This window comes from Andrena cerasifolii, chromosome 15 (genome assembly GCF_050908995.1).
Source record: "Andrena cerasifolii isolate SP2316 chromosome 15, iyAndCera1_principal, whole genome shotgun sequence".
Lineage (NCBI taxonomy): Eukaryota > Metazoa > Arthropoda > Insecta > Hymenoptera > Andrenidae > Andrena > Andrena cerasifolii.
This window is the reverse complement of record NC_135132.1, coordinates 2,649,128-2,675,161: the sequence shown is the minus strand read 5'-3', so window position 1 is coordinate 2,675,161 and position 26,034 is coordinate 2,649,128. Positions and strand designations below refer to the sequence as shown.

Genomic DNA, 26,034 nt, shown 5'->3' with positions numbered 1-26,034 from the left:
GGTATAGCTGCGCGGTCAACCCTGTCGTAGCTAAAAGTTTCAAATAAAATTGAGACACATACGAGACCAGTCGACATTGTTTTCAAACTTCGGTACAGTAATCTGGCTTGCGACTGGTAAACCGACCATAAAAACGGAGCGCGCGGCTCGCTTGAATTTTTCAAAATGGCAACTTTCTTTCGAAAGTGCATGTGTACAGGAACAATTTAAACCCTCACACGTTTGTCCACGTCTCGTTAAATTTTGGACTCGAAGGGGATTCGGTTGACGTGGAACGACCCATATATAGATAGTAGGTATGTATAGAGAGTAATAAAACTTCTGTGTACCCTGATAGCCAGATCTGGGCAGCAGAATCTGACGTCAGAACTGCAGCAGTCTGTGTCCGCATTTGGCTGCGTTCTGATGTGCAGAGCCTGAGGTGCAGTGCCTGATGTCAGATGGACAGCAGATCGACAGTAGATTTCGCCGTCTACTAGGCACAGCAACAGCGCCATCTGAGGTCCAGAATTACCAAGCAATTGCCTACAGATGGCGCTGTTGCTGTGCCTAGCAGACGGCGAAATCTGCTGTCGATCTGCTGTCCATCTGACATCAGGCACTGCACCTCAGGCTCTGCACATCAGAACGCAGCCAAATGCGGACACAGACTGCTGCAGTTCTGACGTCAGATTCTGCTGCCCAGATCTGGCTATCAGGATAGTATTTTCTGTCTATAACCCCGCGATTTAGATCCGGCTATGGGCCTACAAGCAAATCTAGCCGCGATTCTGACATTGGGGTGAAATATGCGAGAGTGAAAGCAAATGAGAAAATGAATCCGTGAATTCTTAAAATTGGTGAGGATAGCGACCAGACTTCTAGACAGTAGTGCCAGGCGAACTTATAGGCCGAAAATACTGTAATTTCGGAGTTCCCGAAACCGAGTATGTAATTGGTCGCAAATTAGGAAAAAGAAAGACATGGATTCTCGTTCTTTAGAATGTTTTATTGAACCACTCTTTTGCGTTAATTTAAAGCCTGAAAATTAGTAACCAACTTCTCTACAAGTGTGTGTTGCTTTAGAATTTCATTCCCTTATCGTAGATGTACACGTCCTGGAAGTACATGTTGGGAATGCTGAAGTTCCGGGAGTACATGGGTCTGTCCAGAGGGAAACCAAGGGGTTTGTCGTCCAGCATCATTTTACCCATCATCGGTAACTCGTAACTGCTCATTTGGCTTTCGCTGAACTGGCTCAGGAAGAAGAACATCTTGTATTTCATTCCTTCTGGCCTACCTCTTGGAAGAGTAAGGCGTTCGCTAAAGCCGAAGAATTTCTCGGAGTACATGAATGGTTGGCTTCCACTGATGGCTTTGTTCAGCTTCTCGTAGAACATGTCGCTTGGCATCATGTCCGGCATCGTGAATATAGATTCCGAACTTTGACGTTCGATGGCGTTGCTTCCAGGACGAACTGTACACATGGAACGAATTCAGTTAAAACATTCGTGACACTTGATACTATAATGACAAAACTAATGGCGGGTTAACGTGTGAGAGAAAGTGAGGCAATGAGTTTCAGGCACTTAAAGGAAATAAGAAAAAGAAGTATGTACAATTAATCAAAGGAGAGTGCAAAATCAAAGACCAGTTCGCCAAGTATAGAAGAAAATTTGAAATAAATAAGGCAACTAACGTGATACAGTGAACTTGTCCATCTCTACGAAGTATTTGTAGTATTTCTCCAGATATAACGGATCCTGGTTCATGTCGGCGAACGCAGGGCCCAGGAAGATCCTGAGGACGGCCTTCATTTCCTTGTCTGCGTTTATGTTCAGTCTGTATGTGAAGGGTTCGTAGTTCAAGCATGGACGGCGAGCCTTGAGACGGAGGCTCTGTCCAGCCTTGAAGTTCTCAACCAAAACAGCGCTGTTAAGCAGAGTGTCGCACTTGTCAAAGTAGGTCGACAGTTTGTCAATGTTCACGGACTCAATTTTAACTCCAGGCAATTGCAATTCGGATTGGCTGTACATCGACTGATATTTCTTGTATCTGTAAGCATTGTGTAAATTATTAAAGGTTGAAGGCAATAAATCTTTGACGACAATGGTTCGTCGCTCCTGCATGTTGTAACTAAAATAGGTAGTACATTGTATAGGTAAACTGAGCAGTAGTGACGTTTGTGGGACCAGTTAAGGGGACCTTCCGGTCTAAAAGTCGATTTTTTTATATCTTTTTTCGAATGTTCAATCTTTCACGAATACGCGTTTAAAAGGATTTGTTGAAATTCTGAAAATTCTCGAAGTTATAGGCATTTGAGTAGTGGCAAATGCATGGGTAACCCCCGGCCACTCGACACTCACGTAAAACTTTAAACGCGTTTTTCTCGAAACAGTGTTCTCAAAACGTTGGGGCCTGTATTTCCAAAAATTATTATCCGATTCGACTGAAACTTTTTTTATTTTGAAGAATATGATTCTGGCTAGGGGGGTGTCAGAAAAAATTCAAAAGATTGAAAATTTATAATTTTCAAAGGCGTTAAAAGGATGAAAACTATAGGGAAAAAGTGATTTCAAACTTCACATGTCGTTATTTTCTAAAAAATGTTATTTTTGTAATTCTTTCTGCCCCCCCCCCTAGCCAGAAGTATATTCTTCAAAATAAAAAAATATTCAGTAGAATGGGATAATAACTTTTGGAGATACAGCTCCCACCGATTTGGATCAATGTTTTTACGCCTTGACTTTAACGACTCCCCAGTGCCGTCTGCAATGATTAATTATAAAACAAAAAATATATTTCTGTAGCTTAAGACATTCTTAATACAATGCAAAAAGTCCCATTAAATTATATACAGTAGTTTTCCTTTAATTAATTCCTAAATATCACCTATTTTGGGGGGGCTCTAGACTGGGAGGTCCCCTTAAGTACAGGGGATGAAAACCAATGGCGTCCATGATTGCTGGAGGTCTTTGATTCCCCATCATCCAATAGCAACGCCTCGACACTAAATAACCTGCCAAACCTCGAATTTAACCCTAGAACGACACTCTGGGGTCATCGACGACCCCAGAGAATTTGAATGCTCTCCACAAACGTGCAACGTCCCAGCCCCACCATGGGATCGCAAATATTAGTGCTCGCCAACGCCACCAGAGATCTAATCTTCCTAATTCTTTTTCGCAAGTCATAGGTTCCAATCTCTTTACTATATATATACAAGTTCCAAGTTTATTACTCTCGGTCCCCATGCGTTTGGAGCAGGGTCTGTCGATTGTAGCCCTACTGATGAAAATCTGGCTGAAGGTCCCAAGACGAAACGCACTTTCCTCCTCAATCCTTAAAACACCAATCTACCTGCACACCTGCATAGTAGTACTTTATTGCGCGTCACCCCACGGCCTTCTAAAAAAAGGAATTCTCGTCTAGGAACCTCTGTGTTACAAACGCGTGTGTCAATAGAGACGCTACCACATCAAGCTTTTTCACTCACAAATTTCGGTTTTCGTGAACATCATCCCTAACAAGAAATACAAAAGAATTTCTTGGAAACGTTTACGTAAATTCTGAAATATTCAAATTCCAATTTGGAATGTGTCGGCACGAGATGTGTATTAAATGTAAAATGATCTGCATGATTTACATCATCACTATATCCATAAAATTCAGATATTGCAGAGATCTCTTCTCGTTGGGCATGCGCAAGATACGTCTCACTACTGCGCTCAGTATACCTGTACTACCGTATGACTTGAGTTTATGAGATAAAGTAAATTAAGGTGATTGGTATCGTACCTGAAGAAACAAGACATGATCCTCTTGTAAAGCATGTAGAAAGCTGGATCTCTCAGGCTGGTGCAATCAGATTGCATGGCGCTTGGGATCATTTTGTTCTTATTTTGATAGTCCATGCTGAAGCCAAGGATGTCTCGCGCAAGAGTCTCGTACATGCCATAGAATCTTCTGTTGCAAGAATCAATGTTTCCTTCGATCGCGTTGGCCATGAGGTTCAGACCTTCCGGACCGTAGATGTTGATTGATTTTCCTTCCTCATCCCTCATGAAACCGGAGTCAATGGCATCCATTATACGCATCTCCAACGCGTGGATGTTCTAGAACGTTAAAAATGTTCTTCCATTACAGCCCACTCCCTTCCATCGTCATTATCATTTTCGATGTTAAGATTCAATTACTGCGCGTACACCGTGCGCGGAAATCCATCTGCTGCGGTTAATACCGATAAGTTCTGGACACCTATAAGCGTTCCCCGCGTGGGTTCGCCGATTATATGCGTCCGCAGCACCCAAAGGGATAACACCGAAATATTTTTAACACCTTTTTAAGTAATATAATTATTACCCACCACTCCTTTATAATAATAATACATCTTCATTACACACAAATGACTATCTCAATTTGTCTATCACTACTAGAGCTGTACGAGTACTTAAATATTCGGGTAGATTGAAATCCGAACCAATCCGGGACTCGGTTTCCAAGCCGAGCCAGGTACCCGAAAGAACCGAGCGACTCGGATAGAACCAAGTACTTGAATTTTTCCAAGCGGCCCGAAAGAAACCGGGCGGATTGGATAGAACGAAGAGGATTGAATTTTTCCAAGCCACCCGGTTTCTTAGGGCCCGCCCGCTTACTTTCCAATCCGCCCGGTTTCTTTCGGGCCGCTTGGAAAAATTCAATCCGCTCGGTTCCATCCAATCCGCCCGGTTTCTTTCGGGCCGCTTGGAAAAATTCAATCCGCTCGGTTCCATCCTATCCGCCCGGTTTCTTTCGGGCCGCTTGAAAAAAATTCAAGTACTTGGTTCTGTCCGAGCCGCTCGGTTCTTTCGGGTACCCGGCTCGGCTCGGTTTTTCAAGCCGAGCCAGGCTCGGCTTGCTTCTTCCGGGTACTTGATCAGCTCTAATCACTACTAATTCTGTTGCCAAGATGAGGCTAATCATCCATTCCGAAATTCATCACCTATTGACTTTTGAGTTTGGGAATACACGGGTAGTGACGAAAAGGCAGTTTAAACGTACCTTCAGGTATTTGTTCTTGTAGTAGGGAATGCTCGAATAGCGATTTCTCTGTGGAATGGGGATGCCGTTGGAGTACATTAACGTCGAATAATATCCAGGGAAGATGGGCTTGTACCAGTCCAAGTCTTCAACGTCACCGAGGCCGTTCGACATGCGTTCGAGGTCGTACCGTGCCAGCAGCTGCTGGTGTATGAAATAGTAAAGCTCTCCTCGAATATTCTTGGGGACATCGTAATTCTTGCTGCTCAGCCAAGAGGGGAACACTTGTCGGAAGTAGTAATAGTAAGCATTCAGTCCGATATCCTCCATGTAGTAATCCAACTTGTATTCCGAGTCTTTGTACGGCATCATGTTCGCGCCAGAGTAGTTTGCGTAGATCATATATGTCTCCGTGTTTCCAATTGCGCTGGCACTACTTACACCTGATAAAAGTTTATCGTTGTTAAACAATGTCCTTCAAAAATACACAAAAAATTGTACTTTCTGAAATCCAGCTACATGATGAACCATTTTCATACATAAATTAAAGAAATAGAAAAAGCAAGGGGCGCTCTTTTATTAGCTGTGAAGCTTAATGCAATGAAAATTTAGAACAACTGTTGCTTTTGATTTTGAATCTGGATGTTTCAATGCATGGTGAAAATAGTTACCACGGTTCATCTTTATGTTTTGCGCCTTCTGGATTATGGTCGAATCGAAGAAGAGGTTCGGGTAGATTTCGTAAATTGGTGGCAGTGTCATGTATTTGCAGTCGCTTCTGTAGAGCACCGCAACTGTGAAGGCGGACGTAAAGACGCCGGGGTTTACGTGAAGCCGGGCCCAACAAGCGGTTTTGTAGAAGGTCTGGAAGTCTTTAGCGGTGTAAAATAACTCGAACAGCATCTTCATCTCTTCAAGTTGTTCAGAGTTGTACATAGAGAAAATAGCACTGGGGCTCATCAGCAGTCCCTGGTTGCTCCACCAGATGAACTTTTGTACGACATTCTAAAAAAGAATACATGTCCTTTAATAATACATTTCTTCACTTCAATTATTTAGAAAGTAAAGCTTCGTAGTTTCTAAAAATTTCATAAATAATTCAAGGTTCTTCGTTTCTTAACCCGAACCGAACAATTTTAGCGAACATTCTACATTCTATCTTCCTGTATTCTCCAGTAAAATTACAATTTGAAATAGGAATATCGTGATTATGTATAATTGTACTAAAAGGGTGTAAAGCAACCCCTCTCAGAAAAAGCTAGCTGAGCACTATTTTCTTAATTTATTGTGGAATAAATTTAAAGAAAATTCGAGGTGTGTGAAGAGTTGAAGTTATTCGAATAATAGAGTTATTTTGACTAACACAGTGTTTGTCAACCTTTTTGGAGTCACGAACCCCTTTTAAGTATTCAAATAGCCTGCGACCCCCGACACACACACACACACATAAGGTAAGGTAAATTTAAAAAGGTAAAGAAAACACATTATAATAAAGTGTTTCAGAATATAATTCTAACTAATAGTATTTAAAAAAAAAAATCATGGCGATCCCCCAGAAAACATTTCGTGACCCACTTGGGGGTTGCGACCCACCGGTTGAGAATCACTAGATTAACTGAATTCGTTTCGTGTGTATTTAGTTAGCCCTAAGCATACAGCTTTAGCGAATTCCTCGAAAATTGTTACAGCGATAAATAGGGGAGAGCGGGGCTGGTTGTATCAAGGGGTAGGTTGACTAATTGTTAATAACTTTGCACCGACATATGTTCTATTGCGGAAAGATTTACTGTAGAAAGAAGTCACTTCTACTATGCCATGCATTTATGTCCGACCCCGCGATCGCATGTTTTTTTAACACTTATCAGCGTTTGTCGAAAAATTGACTACGTAAGTAAATATTTTTTCTTTAAGATTTTATTTTTTCACGCTTTATATAGTTACAATAGAGTAAATGTTAGGGGATTATTTTAAAGTTTGTTTATTAGGCGATCTATTGACATAGTATTTTTGTTTATACATAAATAATTGGAGGTTATATAGATTATTGAAGTCAAAATGATCGATCGGGGCTGGTTGACTAATAACTTTAATAAGGGTTAAATTGTTATTTTATAATATATACATATAATATGTACATATGTACAGTACGCATCTGGAGCTCATCATTGCACTTAACGATATTTACAAGCAGAAAGTTGCATAACTAATAAATCTGTACACGTAACAATATACGGGGGAGTTAGGGAATATGCAGTATGGTCCACTCTGGTTTATTAGTTAAGCAACTTTCTGCTTGTAAATATCGCTAAGTGCAATGATGAGCACCAGATGCGTACTGTACATACATATGTATATACTATTATTAATTGACCACACTAAATATTACTTAACTCACAGTACATTGTTACGTGTACAGATGTATTAGTTATGCAACTTTCTGCTTGTAAATATCACTAACAAGGGGAGGACACCATGTGGTAGACACCGATTTTGATAAGCCTTGGCACGATGGATCTATGTCGAAAATGAGTAAATAGGTGTCCGAGCGTTTCTGCCAATGGGCCTTAATAATAGAGATATTTACAGAAATATTAAAAATTATTAAAAAATTTTGAAGATTTGCCCAAGTTAAAAAAAAAACATTTCTTTATTTTTCAAAATTTTCAAAATCGGCCCCATAGATCGATAGCTATTAACATATTTTGTAAGAAAATTTTACTGTTTTTCACTTCAGACACGACACAGATTTTTTCAGGGCCACCGTGTAGCCGTCTAAACTCGAGAGAGTTTCGGATATGTATCCATAACTTCCGAAAAACAATAGTTTTTTAACTGAATCTTTTATTAAGTAGTTCACAATACTATGTAAACATAATACAGAAACAGGAAATCTTCATCAAGACTTGTAAAAAAAGCCACAAAATGTACACATTTTCCGAGCGTTTAAACGGGTATACCCTCTTAGGGGACCTTCTGGTCTTGAGCCAAAAAATAGGTAAACTTTAGGAATTAATTAAAGGAAAACTACTATATATAATTTAATGGGACTTTTTGCTTTGCATTAAGAATATCTTAAGCTACAGAAATATATTTTTTGTTTTATAATTAATCATTGCACACGGCACTGGGGAATCATTAAAATCAAGGCGTCAAAAAATTGATCCCAATCGGTGGGACCTGTATCTCCAAAAGTTATTATCCGATTCGACTGAAACTTTTTTTATTTTGAAGAATATACTTCTGGCTAGGGGAGAAACCAGAAAGAATTACAAAAATAACATTTTTTAGAAAATAACGACACTTGAAGTTTGAAATCACTTTTTCCCTATAGTTTTTATCCTTTCAACGCCTTTGAAAATTATAAATTTTCAATCTTTTGAATTTTTCCGACATCCCCCTAGACAGAAGAATATTCTTCAAAATAAAAAAGGTTTTAGTCGAATCGGATAATAACTTTTGGAAATACAGGTCCCACCGTTTTGAGAACACTGTTTCGAGAAAAACGCGTTTAAAGTTTTACGTGAGTGCCGAGTGGCCGGGGATTACCCATGCATTTGCAGTTTCGGGAATTTTCAGAATTTCAATAAATCCTTTTAAACGCGTATTCCTAAAAGGTCGAACATTCGAAAAATGAAATAAAAAAAATCGATTTTTAGACAGGAACCTCCCCTTAAGTCAGCGCATCCAGTTACAAACTACAAACTCTATTTAAAAAATCGAATCTTAACATATTTCTCCATAACGAAGGCAACAAGTAAATCCGAATCGATTGAACTCAAATCTCCAAGATAATAATCATAATAGAAATCCGAATAAATTTGAATGTCGTGTAAGCTTGAAATGCAGTGTAATTGTAACACCATTATTTGATCACCTTGTCTTGGTACATGTCTATGTTACTCTCTATGTTGTAGTTCCTTCCAATATCGTAGTATTCGGCGTCGATCAAGTCGCTCTGCCTAACATAAAGCAGAAGCTCGTAAGCCTTTTTCTGTTTAGTCACGAAGTCCATGTCAGCCGTCCGGCTGCCCGTGAATTTGGCGGCATCTGCGACGCATAGCGCGCCGAGCGCGAGTAACAACACTGCCTTCAGCATCCCCTCTGATGAACCGTGCACAACCCTGGATACAATTAAACGTTATAAACCATGCATCGCTCCCGGCGCTCTTTTATACTTATTCGGAACAAGGTAATCACTATGAACTTGCGACCCACATCGTGTTTCCCAGATACAGTGTCTCATCGGTACGTATACGTTTATTTACTTCTCCATATGTACACGAATCTGCCGAAAGCACATTTTCGATTTCTGTCACAAAGGAACAGATTCAATGTTTATTAAGTTTAATAAATGCAACGGAGTTAATGAAATAGCCGGGCTTTATTTATTATAATGAATTATTATTTATGTCTTATAATAGTCTACTGTAGCTCAAGTATATGTGGTAAACTATAGTATGTATAGAGCATTCAGTTCCTAAACTGTAGCCCAGTAAATATGCTTAGGGAAAAGTCCTACTATCAAAGCTAGATCTGGCTTCCAATGTTAGTTAATTGCAGTATCGATGGAGAAATACATAAATACTATAGTCCTGAGCAACGTATTCCGGGGACGTTCTTTTTTCTTCAGTATTACCAGTGTTTTAAGACTTTTAACGTTTACGCTGGTTCTCCGTGCAAAAAATGTTATTTTTCATAGCTGATTTCTTACTTTACAGGTAATTAAATAATTTTGCCATATTACGTACATTATTTGTAGACTATTAGGTATACATAAATACCCCGGATTTGCAATTTGCTTTGTACGTCACGCATCGAACCTAAAACTTTTTTTACGTGCTTCTCGTGCAGTACCGGACAAATTTTTTAAAATAAATTTCCTATTATTGAAGTCTTTAGGTCTTTCTTCTTTGTTTTTCAGCAAAAAATGTCCAAAATTAAACAGAAAAAATAGAAAATTGGCGCAGAACGATGTGAATGTGGCTTTGAAAATGCTACTATAAAGCAAAATCAGACTAAACTAAACTGAAGTGAACTTAAACTAGGTTTTATTGAACAAGTCACTGAGTGCATCATTTATAAAGAATCATTCAACGAAGATTTGGGGCAGTGCATCAAATGCAAGGGTTGGGCTCACGAGCACTGTACAGACCAAGAAAATATCGACCATTTAACCTGTCATATTTGTAGACCTGCCTAAATAAATGTTCTATTGTATTTTTAAATGTCTTTACTAACATTATTAATTACCCAGACCTTAAAATCTACTAAGTTATGGGTCAGGATTGGACAATTTTTCGTTCGCTGTGAATTACAACTGTTTTATTCCAGCGAATTAGTAATCTTTAAAATAAAACTAGCTGACCTGTTACCAGGTTTCACCGGGGAATTATTTATGATGTTTCCAAAATAAAAAGCCTAAACAAAATAGCCTATAATCTAATCTAGGATGTATGTAATGTATATTCAAAATTTCATTGAAATCCGTTCAGCTGTTTAGGCGTGAAAGAAGGACAAACAAATGAACAACGATTCCCTTTTATTGAGCACAATCTGTACTACAAATTAATTTTTTGAAATTTAATTTTTACCAACAAACGCCCAAGTTATAGTACAAAACTTGAAGTGGCCGGTACTGTAGGACTCTGCCCTATACATGTTTCATAACCACTTCTTGCACTTTCAGTTACACAGGGTTGAACAGCAACTTTGACCACCTGGAATATCTTCGTTATTTTTAGAGATATGAAAAAACTTTACTTACAAAAGTTATGCAGTACCAATGGAGCCACAACGTGCCAGTAATAATTTTTTTGTGGGGTGGTGGGTTGTTGGAGATTTCAAAGTCACCTTCATTTTTTTAAATGGCGTTATACTTCTTTTTTTATGCCTGGAATGAATCCTCGTGTACAAATAAGTCGAAATTGTGAGTTGATTTCGAAAAAATTGATTTGAAGGTGAAACCGATTTTTGGATCTTCGAACTCGATTTTCGTGAAAACAAGCCTTATTCAGAAAAAGCTATTGTATAATTTCGACTTAGTTCTGCCCAAGGATTCACTTTATCAGCAGCTGTGCCATATTTGCTGTTGCACTCGACTATTTCTTAATCAATCGCATGCGTTCCCAACAAAATTTCAAAATCAAATTTCTGTAAAACTAAAGTTTTTGCGTAAGGAGTCAACCTCCTGCTCGCTTGTAGGTACTACCCTATCGGCCACACCCTGTATACTTGATAAAATTGTTAATTGAGCTAGGGGCTATAGCGACACTCATACAGATTAAGAATCTGTTGGAATTTTTTGTTTCGGATAAACCTGAGCCTTGAAATCATCTACGCTATGAGCATACCTATTTTTCAGGTGCCACATTAACACTGTAAAAACCTATTAAAACAAATTAAAAAAAAATCTTTTTATTTTTTTTTCTATAATATAAGAGTTACTTAATAAATACCAAAAAGATTTCTTTCATTATATGGTGAATTTACTCAGAAAAATATCTTTAAAAATAGCTTGATTTTTTGGCGGTTCCTAAAGTAGAATGACCCCTTAAGTGAAAATGGTGTGTACTTATATTCTCTTAAATTATTAAACACAAAACTCTGTACAGCTTCGTAATTAATAAAATATTGTGTTTTGGCAATATATTCCTAAGCGTAAATATGTAATAATATTTATATAAGATCTATTATAACAATAACCGTGCTATGGACTTAAATTTTTATACAAAGTTTCTATTGTAAACGAAAACGAAAATTCAGTCAAGAAGAACATTTGAATTATAGGTATAGTTTTGTAGAATTTAGTGCACAGGTAAGTCAAATTTAAAAAATACGAAATTTGAATCTCCGAGGTTCAAAGTAAAATCAAAAGGGATACAGAAAACACAGAAGTATGCGTGAAATTTGTTAAAAAAATAACGGAAGTAAAACTGTAGCCAACACAAAATCTTAACTCAGTTAACATTAAATGCAATTCAAGAGTATCTTTGAGCCAAAGATTAATTTCTATTCAACGCAATGTTTTATTTAAAAATAAAAGATAGAGGTACAAGAAATAATAGAGTAATATCAGTTGCAAAAGTGCATAAATCTTAAACGAAGTGGCACATATTGCAAAAGATAAATGAACATAAAGTAGTACATGCAAGATAACAAAATTGTTGTCTTCATTATTTTCGAAGCATAAATATTTTCAGCATAGGTGTATCACGTTTATCAGCAAAGCCGATAAAGAGTACGAAATTTTCCCTTCAGTGTTGTTCGTGGCCCCTCGACGTATGCACGATTTTGTCTCCCTCCGCATGCTGTATTGTGCTTGTGTGGGGCATGCGCACGCAACGCAGTGTCAACTATCGCTGATGATGTAGTGACCAGTGACAGAGTGGGGGAAGCCCCCGAAGCTTATAATGAACAGCGCTGCCAAAACAGAAGTTCAAGGTCAAGACATTACGTAATATGTTTATCACTTAAACGGCTAATTGTTTGTTGACCCCACCATTAAATCGTTTTGTACTTTCTCCTTGCAATCCATAGAAGTATAAAAGAAAAATGAAAATTAAGGACTGAAGAGCCATTTTGTAAAAAAATTTTGTTTACTTTTTTTAACTGCATTGTTAAAAAATTGTTTCCCTTACATGTACTATTACCCGGCCGAAAGAAGATCCCCAAGAGGCGGGCTCGGGCGATACAGTCCGTCGCTATGACGATTGGTCGAATCACCTATTTTGGCACACTTTTAAAGACGCGACACACGAATTTTGGTTATTGGCTGAAGTAGGCACATACATTATCGCACCGCGCGACGAAGAGAGCGCACAAAACACATCGAGATCGAGTGGAATAGAGCGATCTGACCGACGAACGCCAAAGCAATAGCGTAGGCATCTCAGACGGTTAACCATTAATATATAATAACATAAAAATTTCCTTATTTTTCAAACAATCTGTGCGAAATTGCGTTTGGGCTTATTTTAATCAGAAAAATCTATCCAAACCAATGATAATACGTTCCTGAATATATTGTGAAAAATAAGGAAATTTTTATGTTATTATATATTAATGGTTAACTATCTGAGATGCCTACGCTATTGCTTTGGCGCTCGTCGGTCAGATCGCTCTATTCCACTCGATCTCGATGTGTTTTGTTCGCTCTCTTCGTCGCGCGGTGCGACAATCATGTGCCTACTTCAGCCAATAACCAAAATACGTGTGCCGCGTCTTTAAAAGTGTGGCCAAATAGGTGATTCGACCAATCGTCATAGCGACGGACTGTATCGCCCGAGCCCGCCTCTTGGGGATCTTCTTTCGGCCGGGTAATAGTACTTTCGTTTCCCTGTCTTTTTATGTATTTCCATTTCATGTTAGTTTGTCAGTTGCCCTAATTCTGCGTTACTGTGTATCTAACTAATTACTTTTTCTTCCACTTTTCTATTAATTATAAAAGCTTGCAAAAAGTGAGATATGTAAATAATTCTTAAGTTCGTTCAAGGTATCAGCAGCAATTTGATATTTATGTATGTTTGAAAATCATTGTTAACGATTTAATGTAGCCTTCGTGTTGTCCACGAAATTGATTTTACAAATTCACTTGCAACAGGTATTGCATTAAGTCGCTCTTATTATACTGTATTAGGTGTTGTAGGAGATTCATGCATGATGATTATGATAGGGCCTTTTCGCCAGAGACACTGTGCTGTGACCTGCTACAGGTATCTTTCCTAGCTACTTCATCTTTTTTTATATTGTATGCACTTTGAGTGGCATAAGGTTCAGTAAAATATATTTTCATGTCTGTCCAAGTCAGACTTTTCCAAGAGATTGTTTCCGTCAAATTTAAATTTTTAGATTTTTTATCAGTGCTTCATAATAGCAGGGGAAGAGGTGGTAATAGGGAACAGGGTGGCGGTATGAAACAGACTATTATTTCCGAAACTACGTTTAGAATCTATCCGCAACAATATTCTGTTCCTAATTTGTCAAACTGGCGCATGGCGCGTGGCATCGTCAACCGTTTGCGATCGTGAAAGCAGCTTTTAAATAATTTAACTATCTTTATCGTTAAATGTAAAACACTGGCTGTATCTATTGCGTGCCAGCGGTGGTGGCCGCGATGGAAACACCGGTTCTCGTTCGATCACCGAAGTCAAGCATCGTGGGGCGCGTACCGGGGAAAGATGGGTCACCGTTTTTCTCCTGGTGCGTCGCTTGCTGCTGGCAACCTTACGGGTAGGTTTCTCCCCGGTTACGACCGTATATAAAATTAGTGACCGTTACGGCCTGCCCAATAGCAAAAATTCCTTACGGTGATCCCATCGAGTCAAGACACATGGTCTTTCAGACCTCCCCACTCTGCTTTCCGTCCACCCTGTGGCCTGCACCGGTGGTCTCCTAGAAAGAGATTAAACGCTCACTCCATCTTGCTTGGTTTCAATGCTTGCTATAGAGGAAACTCTGAGGCGCAGCGCGTCAGTTGGACCTTGAATAAACCGACACTATCTGCCTTGGCTTGGCTTGGCTTGGCTTGGTTTGACGGTGGCGCCGTTTCGTTTCCCATCATGGCGTCATCACCGCCAAACCAAGCTAGCCAAGGGAAATGAGGCCGCAGTCAACCAGCGTCGACAAGAGCTTCCCCACTTGGCTAGGTTAGTTTGGCTCGACGGTGGCGCCGTTTGTTTCCCACCTTGGCGTTGATTGGTTATTCCCCCTCCGCGAAATAGTTTGATCATTCTTGCATTTTCCGCCGTTCACTGAGTGTGACCACCGCGGAACTTCAAAGATATGTGACCATGAAGGGTTAAAATTGATCACACAGTACTTAGAATTAACGTTTAGCCTCGTAAGCTTTCGATTACCTGTGGGCCGTCTAAAATTTATCGCTTAGGTACGCAGCAACGCTCTGATAATACTGAAATACATTACTGGATTGAACGAGCTGAACATCACATTTACACAGCGCCAAAAATTCTTAAGACTATTACAAAAATTTATACGATTTGATCTGATTTGAATTCAAAATGGAGGTGGTCATTTTGTGTACTCCCCTTAAGTGTTAACACATATTTGGTGCCATAAACAAAGCTGTGTTTCTAAAATAGGATGATATAAGATATATGTTTATATGAGTCTTTCTTACTTTTGAGTTTCAAATTTATAATTGCAATAATTCACACGTAATAAAGCATCTTTCGTATCTTCACTTTCCACAAAATACTTTTGTGGCTCATGGCGGGTATTTCAGTTATACCTACTCATTTAGCGAAAGCAACATGGGTCAAACAATAATAATGAATGGTCTTTATTACATCACTGCCACATACATATAAATAGATGGTTAGATCATTACCAATTACAAAAATTACTATGCAAAGGCGACGTAGGTACATCACTACCTATACTTTTATAAACCTAGCCTAGCATAAAGTAAATAGGAAAAGATAGGAAATGTATATAAAAAATATCAGTCACCAACTCTAAAAGTGTTTTGTGTCGTAAAAGCCGTACAGCTCCTTCTATTCGAAAAAATACTTGCTACACGGGGCACAGCATAACAGTGAAAGTATTTCTGTTTCTTTGTAACATCTTTATTGCGTCATTCTACGTTTTTGACAAACGCACATGCGATCATCTTGATTCCCGTGATAATACCTACTAAAATAGTTTTTTTTGTGTTTAAACGTGACGAATTCAAATAAAAGATTTTAGTTTCTATTCCAACATACAGTAATTCTGGTAAGTAATAATATTTTGTAAAGAAATTACATATATTTGTTGCTTGATATAACAATAAAGTTTGCCGATATTCATAACCTATAAAATTCCAGTTGATATTTTGTTGTTTATACAGTAGGGGACACTGTGTAACATGAATATGACACCAGTTCCTTGCGCAAAAATGGAAAGGTAAATCATATCTTTTACTTTCTGCTGGAACTGGGTCTAGGACTGTTGCAATGGATAATATAGAACTTATATTAACATTTCCTAAAATGGCAAATAAGACAAAACGTCATGCACATTCTTATTCATTTCCAGATATTATTTTGAAAAGATATAATTTGAGTTAATGCTTTTTTTTGTATTTTATTAGTATTTTGAAGGTTTTGTGCAATTGTCATAGCGTGTCCTATTGTGTTATATTGTACCCCTAAGGCTGTTAAACAGTACCCCAGATCTGGGGCACACTGTAACAATGATTGGATCTCGGAAAAGTGTCAAATTGATTAGCTTTTAAGGATTGTTAACATCTGCCAATTCGGATCTGATGGACTAAGACTGTTGATTGTCCAAAAGAAAAGTTGATTTATTATACATTCTCTTGTGTACAATCATTATAAACTTTTTTGTTACACTCTACCCCACCTGACACTAAATCTGTTTGATTACTCTTACGAAACTGTCTCAGTGACTTGAATACTACAAAAAGTTGGGATTGTACGTAAAGACAACTGGTATTCAATAACTAACATTTTAGTATACTCAGGAAAGAAATAAAAAAACATGAATTATGGACTACATTTTTTTTATTATTTCAATGATACACTATGCATACAATGTTAGTATACGATGAAAATGTAATCGAAATAGCAGCCAAATATGCACATAAACAAATATTCAATTTCAGTTTTTCGTGATCAAAAGAATACGATGTTAAACAAAAATATGTTTTTCCCTGGTAAAGTTTCTTAAATGACAAATTTGTATATCGTAGTTTGTTACATATAGAAAAGTGGCATAAGTCGAATAAATAATTTAAAGAAAACGTTCGCTTCGAAAATAAATGTAGGTAGACAACCGACTTTGAAACTGCGCTATACAAAAGTCTCTGTATCGTATAAGAAATTTTCGTTAGGTACATTTCCTTTTCACATGTAGAAATGAATGTTACTTATAAACTTATTGAAGACACTTAAAACAGAAGATTTGTAGATTTGTGTAAGAAACGAGGAAGAACAGGGTTATGCAGTGGACGATAAAACCCGCGGTTTTAGTTACTTGTATTATGGTACTTTATTGTGATATTTTCAGACGACGTGACATGCGTGTCTCTTTGCCAATTATACGGTAAAAGTGAGTTTTGTTTTTCGCGTGCCCGTCGGTAAGAGCGATCCCTCCTCGTACCAAGAGAATGTGCCGCCGGTCACGTCCCGCCGCCGTTGGGCGAGATCTTCTTTACCCTCGCCTTTTGGTTACGCTTTCAGCCTTATTTATTCGGTCCGGATCTTACATTTGTTTCTTGAAGAAAATTACTCAGCCAAATACGTTTACCACGCAAATAAAACAGATTCGATATACGCGCAAACGTTATGACATTAACTTGCCACTAACAAGAAGAGATTTCCAGGTGTCCGCCTCCGATTGCTTTGGTTTTTGGATATGTTTTAGAGGCCTGAAAAATAAGAAATAGGTGTCTTTTTATTTTGGCCCGTTTGCAAGTTTAGGGGGTGAAACCACACCGCAAAGTTCATAAGGGGTACAAAATTGTGTTGAATAAAACTTGATATAAATTTAATTTACGTCATAACTTGCTGTATGGATGATGTTCTTGTCGCCAGTCAACGTTATTGGGGGGTAAACTACCCGTACTCGTTTAACTGCAGATTTGAGAGACTTGAAATGTTTAAATAAATTCACAAATTTCTTAAAAATCCTTAGACATAAATTATTTTAGGATGACACATCTGTGGGTTTATGACCTCCCATCGCTACTGACAATGAGGGGTGATCCACCCCTTCTGTAGTTTACAGAAAATAAAAATACCAACAATTTTTTGGTATTGAAATATTTATTTGTATAAAATAAAATTAAATCTGCCGAATATTATTTAATATATTTTTTGTTTGTATAAATAGGTATTGTTATAATTGGCGAAATTTTGGTATATCATTAGTTTTGTAAAGCTAAATATTCCACGATAATAAATTTACGACAGTTTTTTTTTGTTCGCTGCGCGCGCGTATAAGTTTGTGCACTTTTTTGTACCTTTTTTTTTAAAAAAAGGTAATTTTGTGGAGATTCAAAATCACACGTTTCCGTATTATTGTGAGACAGAGAATTCTTTTAAACCGTAATTGCAAAGAAAAATAAAAGGGGGAAAAAAAATTTGCCAACGACACGCGGTATTCCCAAGCGGTCACCCATCCAAGTACTAACCACGCCCAATGCCGCTTAACTTCAGTGATCAGACGAGAACTGGTGTTTTTCCAGCGTGGTATGGTCGTTGACGAAAATCGTGTTGCGTATATTGAATAAAACCTTGCAAGGTGTGACTGCACAATGATTGCCTGACATACATTCATAAATCATTATATAAAATAATAAAAAAAAAGGATAAAACGTTCCCGGTAAAAGCGATGGCTCAAAAAGGCCCGACTGACTTCAAAGTTTCTTATTTAGCCCAACCGTGCGACATTTAAGGTTTTAACACTAATGAAAATTAAAATTTCTATATTTGCAGTTAGACCTTCGCGAAAGTATTATTAATGGATGTGAAAGGTTCTTTCGATGAAAATAAATCCAAACTCGACTACTACTTTCGAACTATACTCGTCGCATTAGTTAAGACATCACCTCTAGAAAGCCAAAAAATAGGGGCAAGTTGACATGGTCATAACTCCGGCAAAAATAATCTTATCAAAAAATAAAATATCGCTTAAAAATGTGGAATCTCTACTTTCAGCTGTATTTTTCAGATTTTAGCTGTATTACTTTTCGACAAAGTTAGAGCGATATAAAGAACACTTTGTCAATTTTACAACAATTTCATCAACTTTGCGATGTTCCACAGGGAAAATGGATTTTTTACATAGATTCAATTTACACCTGTCGAAAGCGACCACATTCCTGTGTAAAAACACTGTAATGTACACTTCTTGTGCGAATTTTTTGGGCCGAGTTATTCAACTTTGTAGCAAAAATTTTGTTTACTTTAGTTGCTTCTAGCAAGCGAAGGAATCATCGTAGATCGTTCATAAAAAATGTAATAGGAAGATCAATCTTTCCTCTTTAAGAAACATGTTTTGCTTGTTCGATTCGGTTAATATTTCGGTATACCGGTGTGCGTTTCGAATATATGCTGAAAAATTGCAGAAACTCAATTTTTTCTTCAACTTGCTGTATCTCAACGAGCAGAGCCGCCCTTAGCACCGGGCCCCGCGCTCAGGAACTTCGTTTTGTAAAAATTAAATGAATTAAGTATAATTGTCAAGGTATCAATTTTTCTAGAATGGATTTTCGGCAAGTCTAAGTGACGCATGAAGTAGAGACGTAAGCTTATCTGTTTTCAATTAGATGTTTTCAATAATATCGATTTTTGCCCCGGGCCCCGCAAAGTCTAAGGACAGCTCTGTCCGCGAGGGGTGACCACAACATCATGATATTAAGCTCATTTTAAAGCGGAGAGTTTGCCGATTCTTTTTTAGTTCCGGCGGACCCCCCTGCTGCTAATTTTTTACCTGTGGCCTATATTTTTGAAGTTACCATTTGGAATTAATTAAAGAAAAACTACTGCATATAATTTAATGGGACTTTGTTGTGTCGCCTATTTAAATGAGAATCATTGTCGCCTCTAATTTGAAAATCGACACTGCCAGAGCGACCGACGCTGTACAGACTTTTTGTATTGTATTAAGGATGTCTTAAACTATGGAAATATATTTTTTTATAATTAATCATTGTAGATGGCACTGGGGAGTCGTTAAAGTCGAGGCCTCAAAAGAATCATCCAAAACGGTGGAACTGTAGCATCTAAACCATTGTTCTGAAATAAAAAACAATGCCAGATCATTAAAGGGCACGAAATTTCCTAGTGGGCAAACCTTTAAAAATCACAAAAATAACATTTTTGGACAAAATAACTACACTTGAAATTTGATATCACTATGGTTTTCCTACCTTCAACGGCTTTAAAGAATGTAAATTTTCAAAAATTTTAAAATGTTAAAGGTTTTCCCACTACACAGAAGTATATGCTTCAAAATAAAAAACGCTTCAGTCGAATCGGATAACAACTTTTTGAGATATTTATCCACCGATTTGAAGAACACTGTTTCGAGAAAAACGCGTTTTACGTGAGCGTCGAGTGGCCGAGTTTCACCCACGCATTCGCCGCTACTCAAATGCCTATAATTTCAGAAATTTTTCAAATTTCACAAAATCCTTATATTAAAAGGTTGAACATTCGAAGAATGAAATAAAAAAAAACGATTTTTAGACCGGAACCTTCCCCTTAAAGGGATAGCTCACTTTGTATAGGTCAAGAGATAAAGCATCTTTGGCAATTTATTTCTAAGTGACAAAACACTTTTTTCGATTAAAATTGTTCCATAAAGATACAGACATCTTTGAATAATATGTACAATTTTTTTCAAGGTTTCTTTAAAAACAAATATGGCGGTCGAGAGTATACCATGGCGTGTACGATATTTCTAATGAACAGGTTTCTGAGCCAAAATTTTAACAATAGAATTTTAAATAAACTAAGTTGTCTATCGTCTGACGATCAATTTTTTCGATTGGTTGAAAAATAACAAAATAGCTACACTTTGAAGCAAAAAGTTCAGTTCTTTTACGCAAATGTCCGGTAAAAAGTAGAATATCGAGGCTGCGTCCACTTCAGTACGATAAAGGTGCTGCAGTAATTCGAATGTAATACTGGAAGTACATACCTACTCGAGAAGCACCGCGAAGAGACAGAACGTAGGGTAAACTTGTCTAATTCGTACCTGGGCCTAAATCGTACCCCCGTTGTTTCTTTTAACCTGTGGCGGTTTCGGCACCGCGCCGCCAGAGCGCGCTACCTGTCTTTCATCAGCAGGCACCTTTACGCCGGAGGCGTAAGCAGCTCCTCCAACCGCGCGCATGCTTCAACTCTAAAGCCGCCATTGTCGTTTGTCACACGTGTTACCACCGCGACTCGTATCGTACCGCGACTTCTATACCTTTGTACTTGTTATACTGTGTTTTACCATTGGTGTGTGGGAGAGATATACACGTTGTTACACATTCCTCAAACGTCTTTATTAAAGCATTTCGGACAATGTCTCCTCTCGCGCGTACGCGAACCGCGGATGTTACAGATCCGAATATTAATGTCCCCGACGTGGTCGCGAAAACGTGATTGAGGAAACGTGTTCTCGCGAATAAGGTGCGTCGTTCTTCATAATGCCGCTGACTTACTCTCCTCTCGCACACGACGTGTGTACCAACGAGGAAGACGGTGGTGCGGGACCTTCGCAGGCGGCCTAGACGGGCGAACAACCACCAAGTCTAACCCAGCAGCATAGCGGCCACGCGGTCACCACGGGCAGCCATCACATCGAGTCGATTCAGCAGTGTCGCATTCCTCCATTCTGTAAGACCAGTCCCGAATCTAACACATGTTTCGTTCGTCGACTCTCGGTACGCATTACACGAACACATTCAGCCAAAAGTCAATCGCTATCTTCACTGTGCAATCCACTCCACATTTTGACAGCTTACCGTCGAGTTATAACCAAGTTATAAACGTGTTTTTACAAATATGTATCGTTGTACCATTGAATTGTAACCAAATTGCAGTCTCAAACACAAGGTAAGTTGCTGAAATTTCAATTGCGATATGTTTGTATAGCATCAAACTGTTTTTCATGGTAATTATTTAGAAGTTTTCCATCCTCATCGATTTTTGGATATGTTATCAAGATCAAGATTCTGAACAACTTTTTCCTATACATGTTACCGCCGCACGACCTTCGTTTCCGAGATACCTATTTGCGAAAAACTTCTGTTGATTTATTCCGACGCAACGCATTCATTCCACTTTCCAACTTGTCCCGGGTAATAAGTATTGGTTAGGGCTAGAACAGCGCGGGTGGCGCGCCCGCTTGCGGGCGCGTAAAGCATGATAGCGAACTGATGCGAGTTTAGAGATTTGAACCAGAAACTTGCGGATGTCCGTCAACACCCCAACTCATATCGGCCCGCTATCATGCTTTACGCGCCCGCGGGCGGGCGCGCGCCCCCCGCGCTAATCTAGCCCCAACCAATACTAATACCCGGAACAAGTTGGAAAGTGGAATGCGTTGTGCCGGAATAAGTCAAACGAAGTTTTTCGCAAATATCTCGGAAACAAAGGTCAGCTTCGTCATTTGTTTTGTCCCATGCTGGCGCATACGCTGCCACGGACGCGTACTGTAGGTAGGTATACAGCAGAATAGATTGTGTAGTAGCAGCAGTTTGTCTCGGAAACAAAGGTCGAGCGGCGGTAACATGTATAGGAAAAAGTTGTTCAGAATCGTGTCCCCGACAACATATCCAAAAATCATTGAAATCGGTGAGGATGGAAAACTTCTAAATAATTACCCTAGTAACTACACTTACTATAGCAAAAAAGGTCACTATATTTCTATTTATTTACATATATTTACAGATAATTGAAGCAGAAGATGATGCAGTGATCTACGTCAGGCTAAGTACACACCAATTTGCAGGTAGGGTTTTGCATACGCAATTATTCATTCAATTATCTTGACATATGAGTACGTATGATAATTTATAAATAATAAGTAAATGTGTCCTATTTCATTTAACGATGCACATGAAGAGAATTATTTCAACAGCTGAAAGAGCAATCAGCGACTACAAAGTGAAGTGTGTAATTGATTTACAAAATATACTGTAACTTTAATATAAATATAAATAATGTGATATTAATGATATTAATAATTAATATAAAGAAACAAGGAATGAATTAAATGAAACAAAGATTCTTCAAATAAAATTTTTAATTAAGTAAATACATTAGTACATTAATTGCCCCCCCCCCCTCCTGCCCCGCCCCTCCTCATCCAAGGATACTCTGCGCTGCTTAATTTTAATAAGAAATGCATAAAGTTTCCTTGACGTCGTTTTGCTTGTCCAGCTCTGGTGCCTCGATCTGAAATGATAAATTAAATGAACTAAATTATAATTGTTAAATTGATTAAACCACAATTTTTATTACCTTTTCAATATCTAAAGTTATAATATTATGTTATTTCATTATTAGAACCCATTAAAAAAAACTTCCAAAAAGTAAAGAAATTACTCCAAATACCAATTACTCCAAAAAGTTCGCAATCTTCTTCCAATATCACCGCAAGTAATGTAGAATTTTCTCCGAATTTAGAAGATATTCAGAATTATGCCTCCTTCGAAAATTCACAGACATCTGAAGAATTTTCAACTGAATTGAGTAGTCCTAATTCAGCTTCTTCATTGGCAGAGTGGGCTGTAACACATAAAATTTCACATCGAGCAATAAATGATTTACTCCACATTTTATAAAGATCGGTTTCAAAACGGCCAGAAATGTAGAATTAATCGCATCAAACCAGATAATTATCATCATTTTGGATTATAAAATAGCATTTTAAAACTTATTAAATGTATTCGTGTATCCCCGTATAAATCTTAAAAATTAGGAAATTCCCTTTCTGAAGAATGCAATTTGGGTCCTTCTCTACTTTTTAATGTCGCAGAAATAGCATATTAATGTGTGAACTTAGAATATGCTCATTCAATGTTTGTACTGTCTTTAGAATGTCTTTATGACGATAATATTAATGATTCAAGTTTTGATTTTTTTCTGATCTCAATGTCGCTATACCTTTCAAGCTAAGAATACACGCTAGCAAATTTCTAAACATGTTTTGTTTCACAAATACTTGTGTATACAGGATTAAAAATGGCACATACCGGATGGGTCATCATCGAATTCCATTCTGATGGATCGGTGTCTGAACTCCCCTCGGATTGGGTGGTAGGAGGAGGAGTATGTTATTGGCCACCTTACAAACCTAGCCGCGTATAACTGGCAATCAAAAACTGCGAGCTTCGTGATGAATCGTGGGAGAAGCTGGCCGTATCGGTCTTTCCCGGTGGAATCTATTGTACGTTGAAATTATTATTATATTTACTTACTAATTAGTGACTAATTAGTATACCCATTAATTAATAAAGTGTTCATCCAGATGATTATGCCACGGCGAGGGCAAAGGCCTGAAAAGCAGAAGAAACCAGCGATCTTCAATCGGACGTGGAGGTAAAGAAGCGGAAAATCAAACCAAAAAGATATTCAAGCAGTGAGGAGTCTGGGCCTGACTACACGCCGCGGATGTACCAGACCCCCCGAATGATTAAAAACTCAACGTCGCTGTTACCCCCACCTCCAAAAATGAGGGAATTATGGTGGGAGGCCTCACGAAAGTACGTGAACGATTAAATTTTACTACGAAAAGCTTATAATTGGATGATTCCAAACGTGTTAAAATCAGTGCTCTACGGCAACTACCGTAAGCAATTATAATTATTAATATTGTTATTCATCTCCATACCATTGACTATTATTATTTTGTCTATCAAAGCTTATTGCGAACCTTCATTATTTTGTATTACTAACGTTTATTACCTACTTATATATATTCTCATTAATGCTTTCTTTGTGTATATATATTTTTGCATTACTATTCTTATTGTATTCCATGTTATATTGCATTCTAAAGCTTATTGCGATCATTTATATTTCGTATTAGCAACGCTTATTGTTTCTATAATAATCTCATTTGCTTATATCTATGTACTTCATATTCATATTTTCATATTGTGATTAATTACCATCTATATCAATGTCATGTGCCAATGCTCAAAATCTCAAGCATTATTAATAAACCGCTTAGTTTTAAATCACGCTTTGAATTATTGTGTGCACCCTTTGGTTACAAAAATCCCAAACAAACAAGCTGCCGCAACAGCTGATTTCTGTTAGTGAACGCGAGACGTTTACTCTGTTTACAAACATACTATTGCATGAGCCGAATAATACTCAGAAATATTACGTGTGGTTTCTTTTATATATATATATATGACGGTAAATCCAATTACCGAGCCAAAACCAAAATAAGACCTAACAGGTGTTTTCAGGGTGTGTATTCGCCTTTTAAAACCTTCCCTGGTCGATTAGAGTGACGGATTTAATATTCGCGCCTGATCCCCTTCAAAACCCTCAGTGTGCTGGATTCAAGATTCGCGCCTGACGTTCCTCTCCTTCAAAACCCTCAGTGTGCTGGATTATAGATTCGCGCCTGAATTCCTTCCAAACCCTCAGTGTGACGAATTCAATATTCGCGCCTAAGTTCCTTCCAAACCCTCAGTGTGACGGATTTAATATTCGCGCCTAAGTTCCTTCAAAACGCTCAGAGTGCTGGATTCAAGATTCGCGCCTGAGTTCCCTCAAAATCCCCAGAGTGACGGATTTAATATTCGTGCCTGGTCTTCCCTCAAAATCTCAGAGTGCTGGATTTTAGATTCGCGCCTGTCTTTTTCCTTCCCCATAGTCATCGTTCCTAAAGCTCTTAAATATTTTTAAACATACGACGAATGATATATTTTATAAACCAAGACATGTAACAATAGCAGTGATAAAAAAAATATATATACTTGTCGAATTGAGAACCTCCTCCTTTTTTGAAGTATGTTAATAAAAACAACTGTAAATAGAAATGAATTTTTATTAATTTTGATTTCATTTTGATAACCCTTTGTTTCATTAAATTTATATTATAATCAATCGGTATCGATAACCATCTTAAATGCGCCCTACTTACGGTTTTTAAAGAGCTGCATTTGACCTAATTTATCGATAACTTTTTTTGTAAGCCGTTCGTGGGAAATTCGGGAGGTCCCGAACGACTGGGGCGGACGTCCCTGGGACGCTTTTAGGACAGCTGTGTGCTGTGTGCGAGACGTACCCGGGACCAATTATTTGGTAACATTCGTCGTTCGGAGGACCTATATAAGCCTTTCATGGGTTAATTCAGGACTTCCCCGGGACGTCCGGTACGTCTGGGACGAACGTCCCCGGGACGTTTTGAGGACGGTTGTGTGCTGTGTGGGCTTAAGAACTGACTATGAAACCCACACAGCACACAACATCCCGAGGACGTCTATTTTAGGTCCGTTCTAGGACTGTAGGTCTGAATGTCCCGATTGGTAACAAAATGTCCCCGGGACGTCTGTGG

At 38.2% G+C, this 26,034-nt stretch overlaps 1 protein-coding gene, 1 long non-coding RNA gene and 1 other non-coding gene across 4 annotated transcripts; all 3 read right to left on the bottom strand.

Annotated features, from left to right (window-relative positions):
• Window positions 1-630: 630 nt before the first annotated feature.
• Hex70c (hexamerin 70c) lies at window positions 631-9,221 on the bottom strand. The gene is made up of 6 exons (XM_076828213.1): window positions 8,873-9,221; window positions 5,670-6,003; window positions 5,020-5,441; window positions 3,778-4,094; window positions 1,679-2,034; window positions 631-1,456 (listed from the first exon to the last, which is right to left on the bottom strand). The coding sequence occupies exons 1-6, from the start codon at window positions 9,092-9,094 to the stop codon at window positions 1,062-1,064; spliced, it is 2,046 nt and encodes a 681-aa protein (XP_076684328.1). The 5' UTR covers window positions 9,095-9,221; the 3' UTR covers window positions 631-1,061.
• An 8,881-nt stretch (window positions 9,222-18,102) lies between these two features.
• LOC143377424 (5S ribosomal RNA) lies at window positions 18,103-18,223 on the bottom strand. Its single transcript, XR_013087331.1, has one exon. It is a non-coding gene; the product is annotated as a 5S ribosomal RNA (ribosomal RNA).
• A 4,886-nt stretch (window positions 18,224-23,109) lies between these two features.
• On the bottom strand, window positions 23,110-24,098 carry LOC143376897 (uncharacterized). Of its 2 annotated transcripts, none has more exons than XR_013087191.1 (3): window positions 23,962-24,098; window positions 23,714-23,902; window positions 23,110-23,246 (listed from the first exon to the last, which is right to left on the bottom strand). It is a non-coding gene; the product is annotated as an uncharacterized LOC143376897 (long non-coding RNA). The 2 variants fall into 2 exon arrangements; XR_013087192.1 differs by having other exon boundaries at window positions 23,135-23,246; window positions 23,350-23,902.
• Between the last annotated feature and the right edge of the window lie 1,936 nt (window positions 24,099-26,034).

Bases quoted from the DNA above. Each gene is read 5' to 3' on its own strand.
- Hex70c (XM_076828213.1), bottom strand. From the start codon at position 9,094: ATGCTGAAGGCAGTGTTGTTACTCGCGCTCGGCGCGCTATGCGTCGCA. The intron at 2,035-3,777 runs GTACGATACCAA...CAATGCTTACAG, and splicing joins ATCATGTCTTGTTTCTTCAG to ATACAAGAAATATCAGTCGA. The intron at 1,457-1,678 runs GTTAGTTGCCTT...CCATGTGTACAG, and splicing joins GGACAAGTTCACTGTATCAC to TTCGTCCTGGAAGCAACGCC.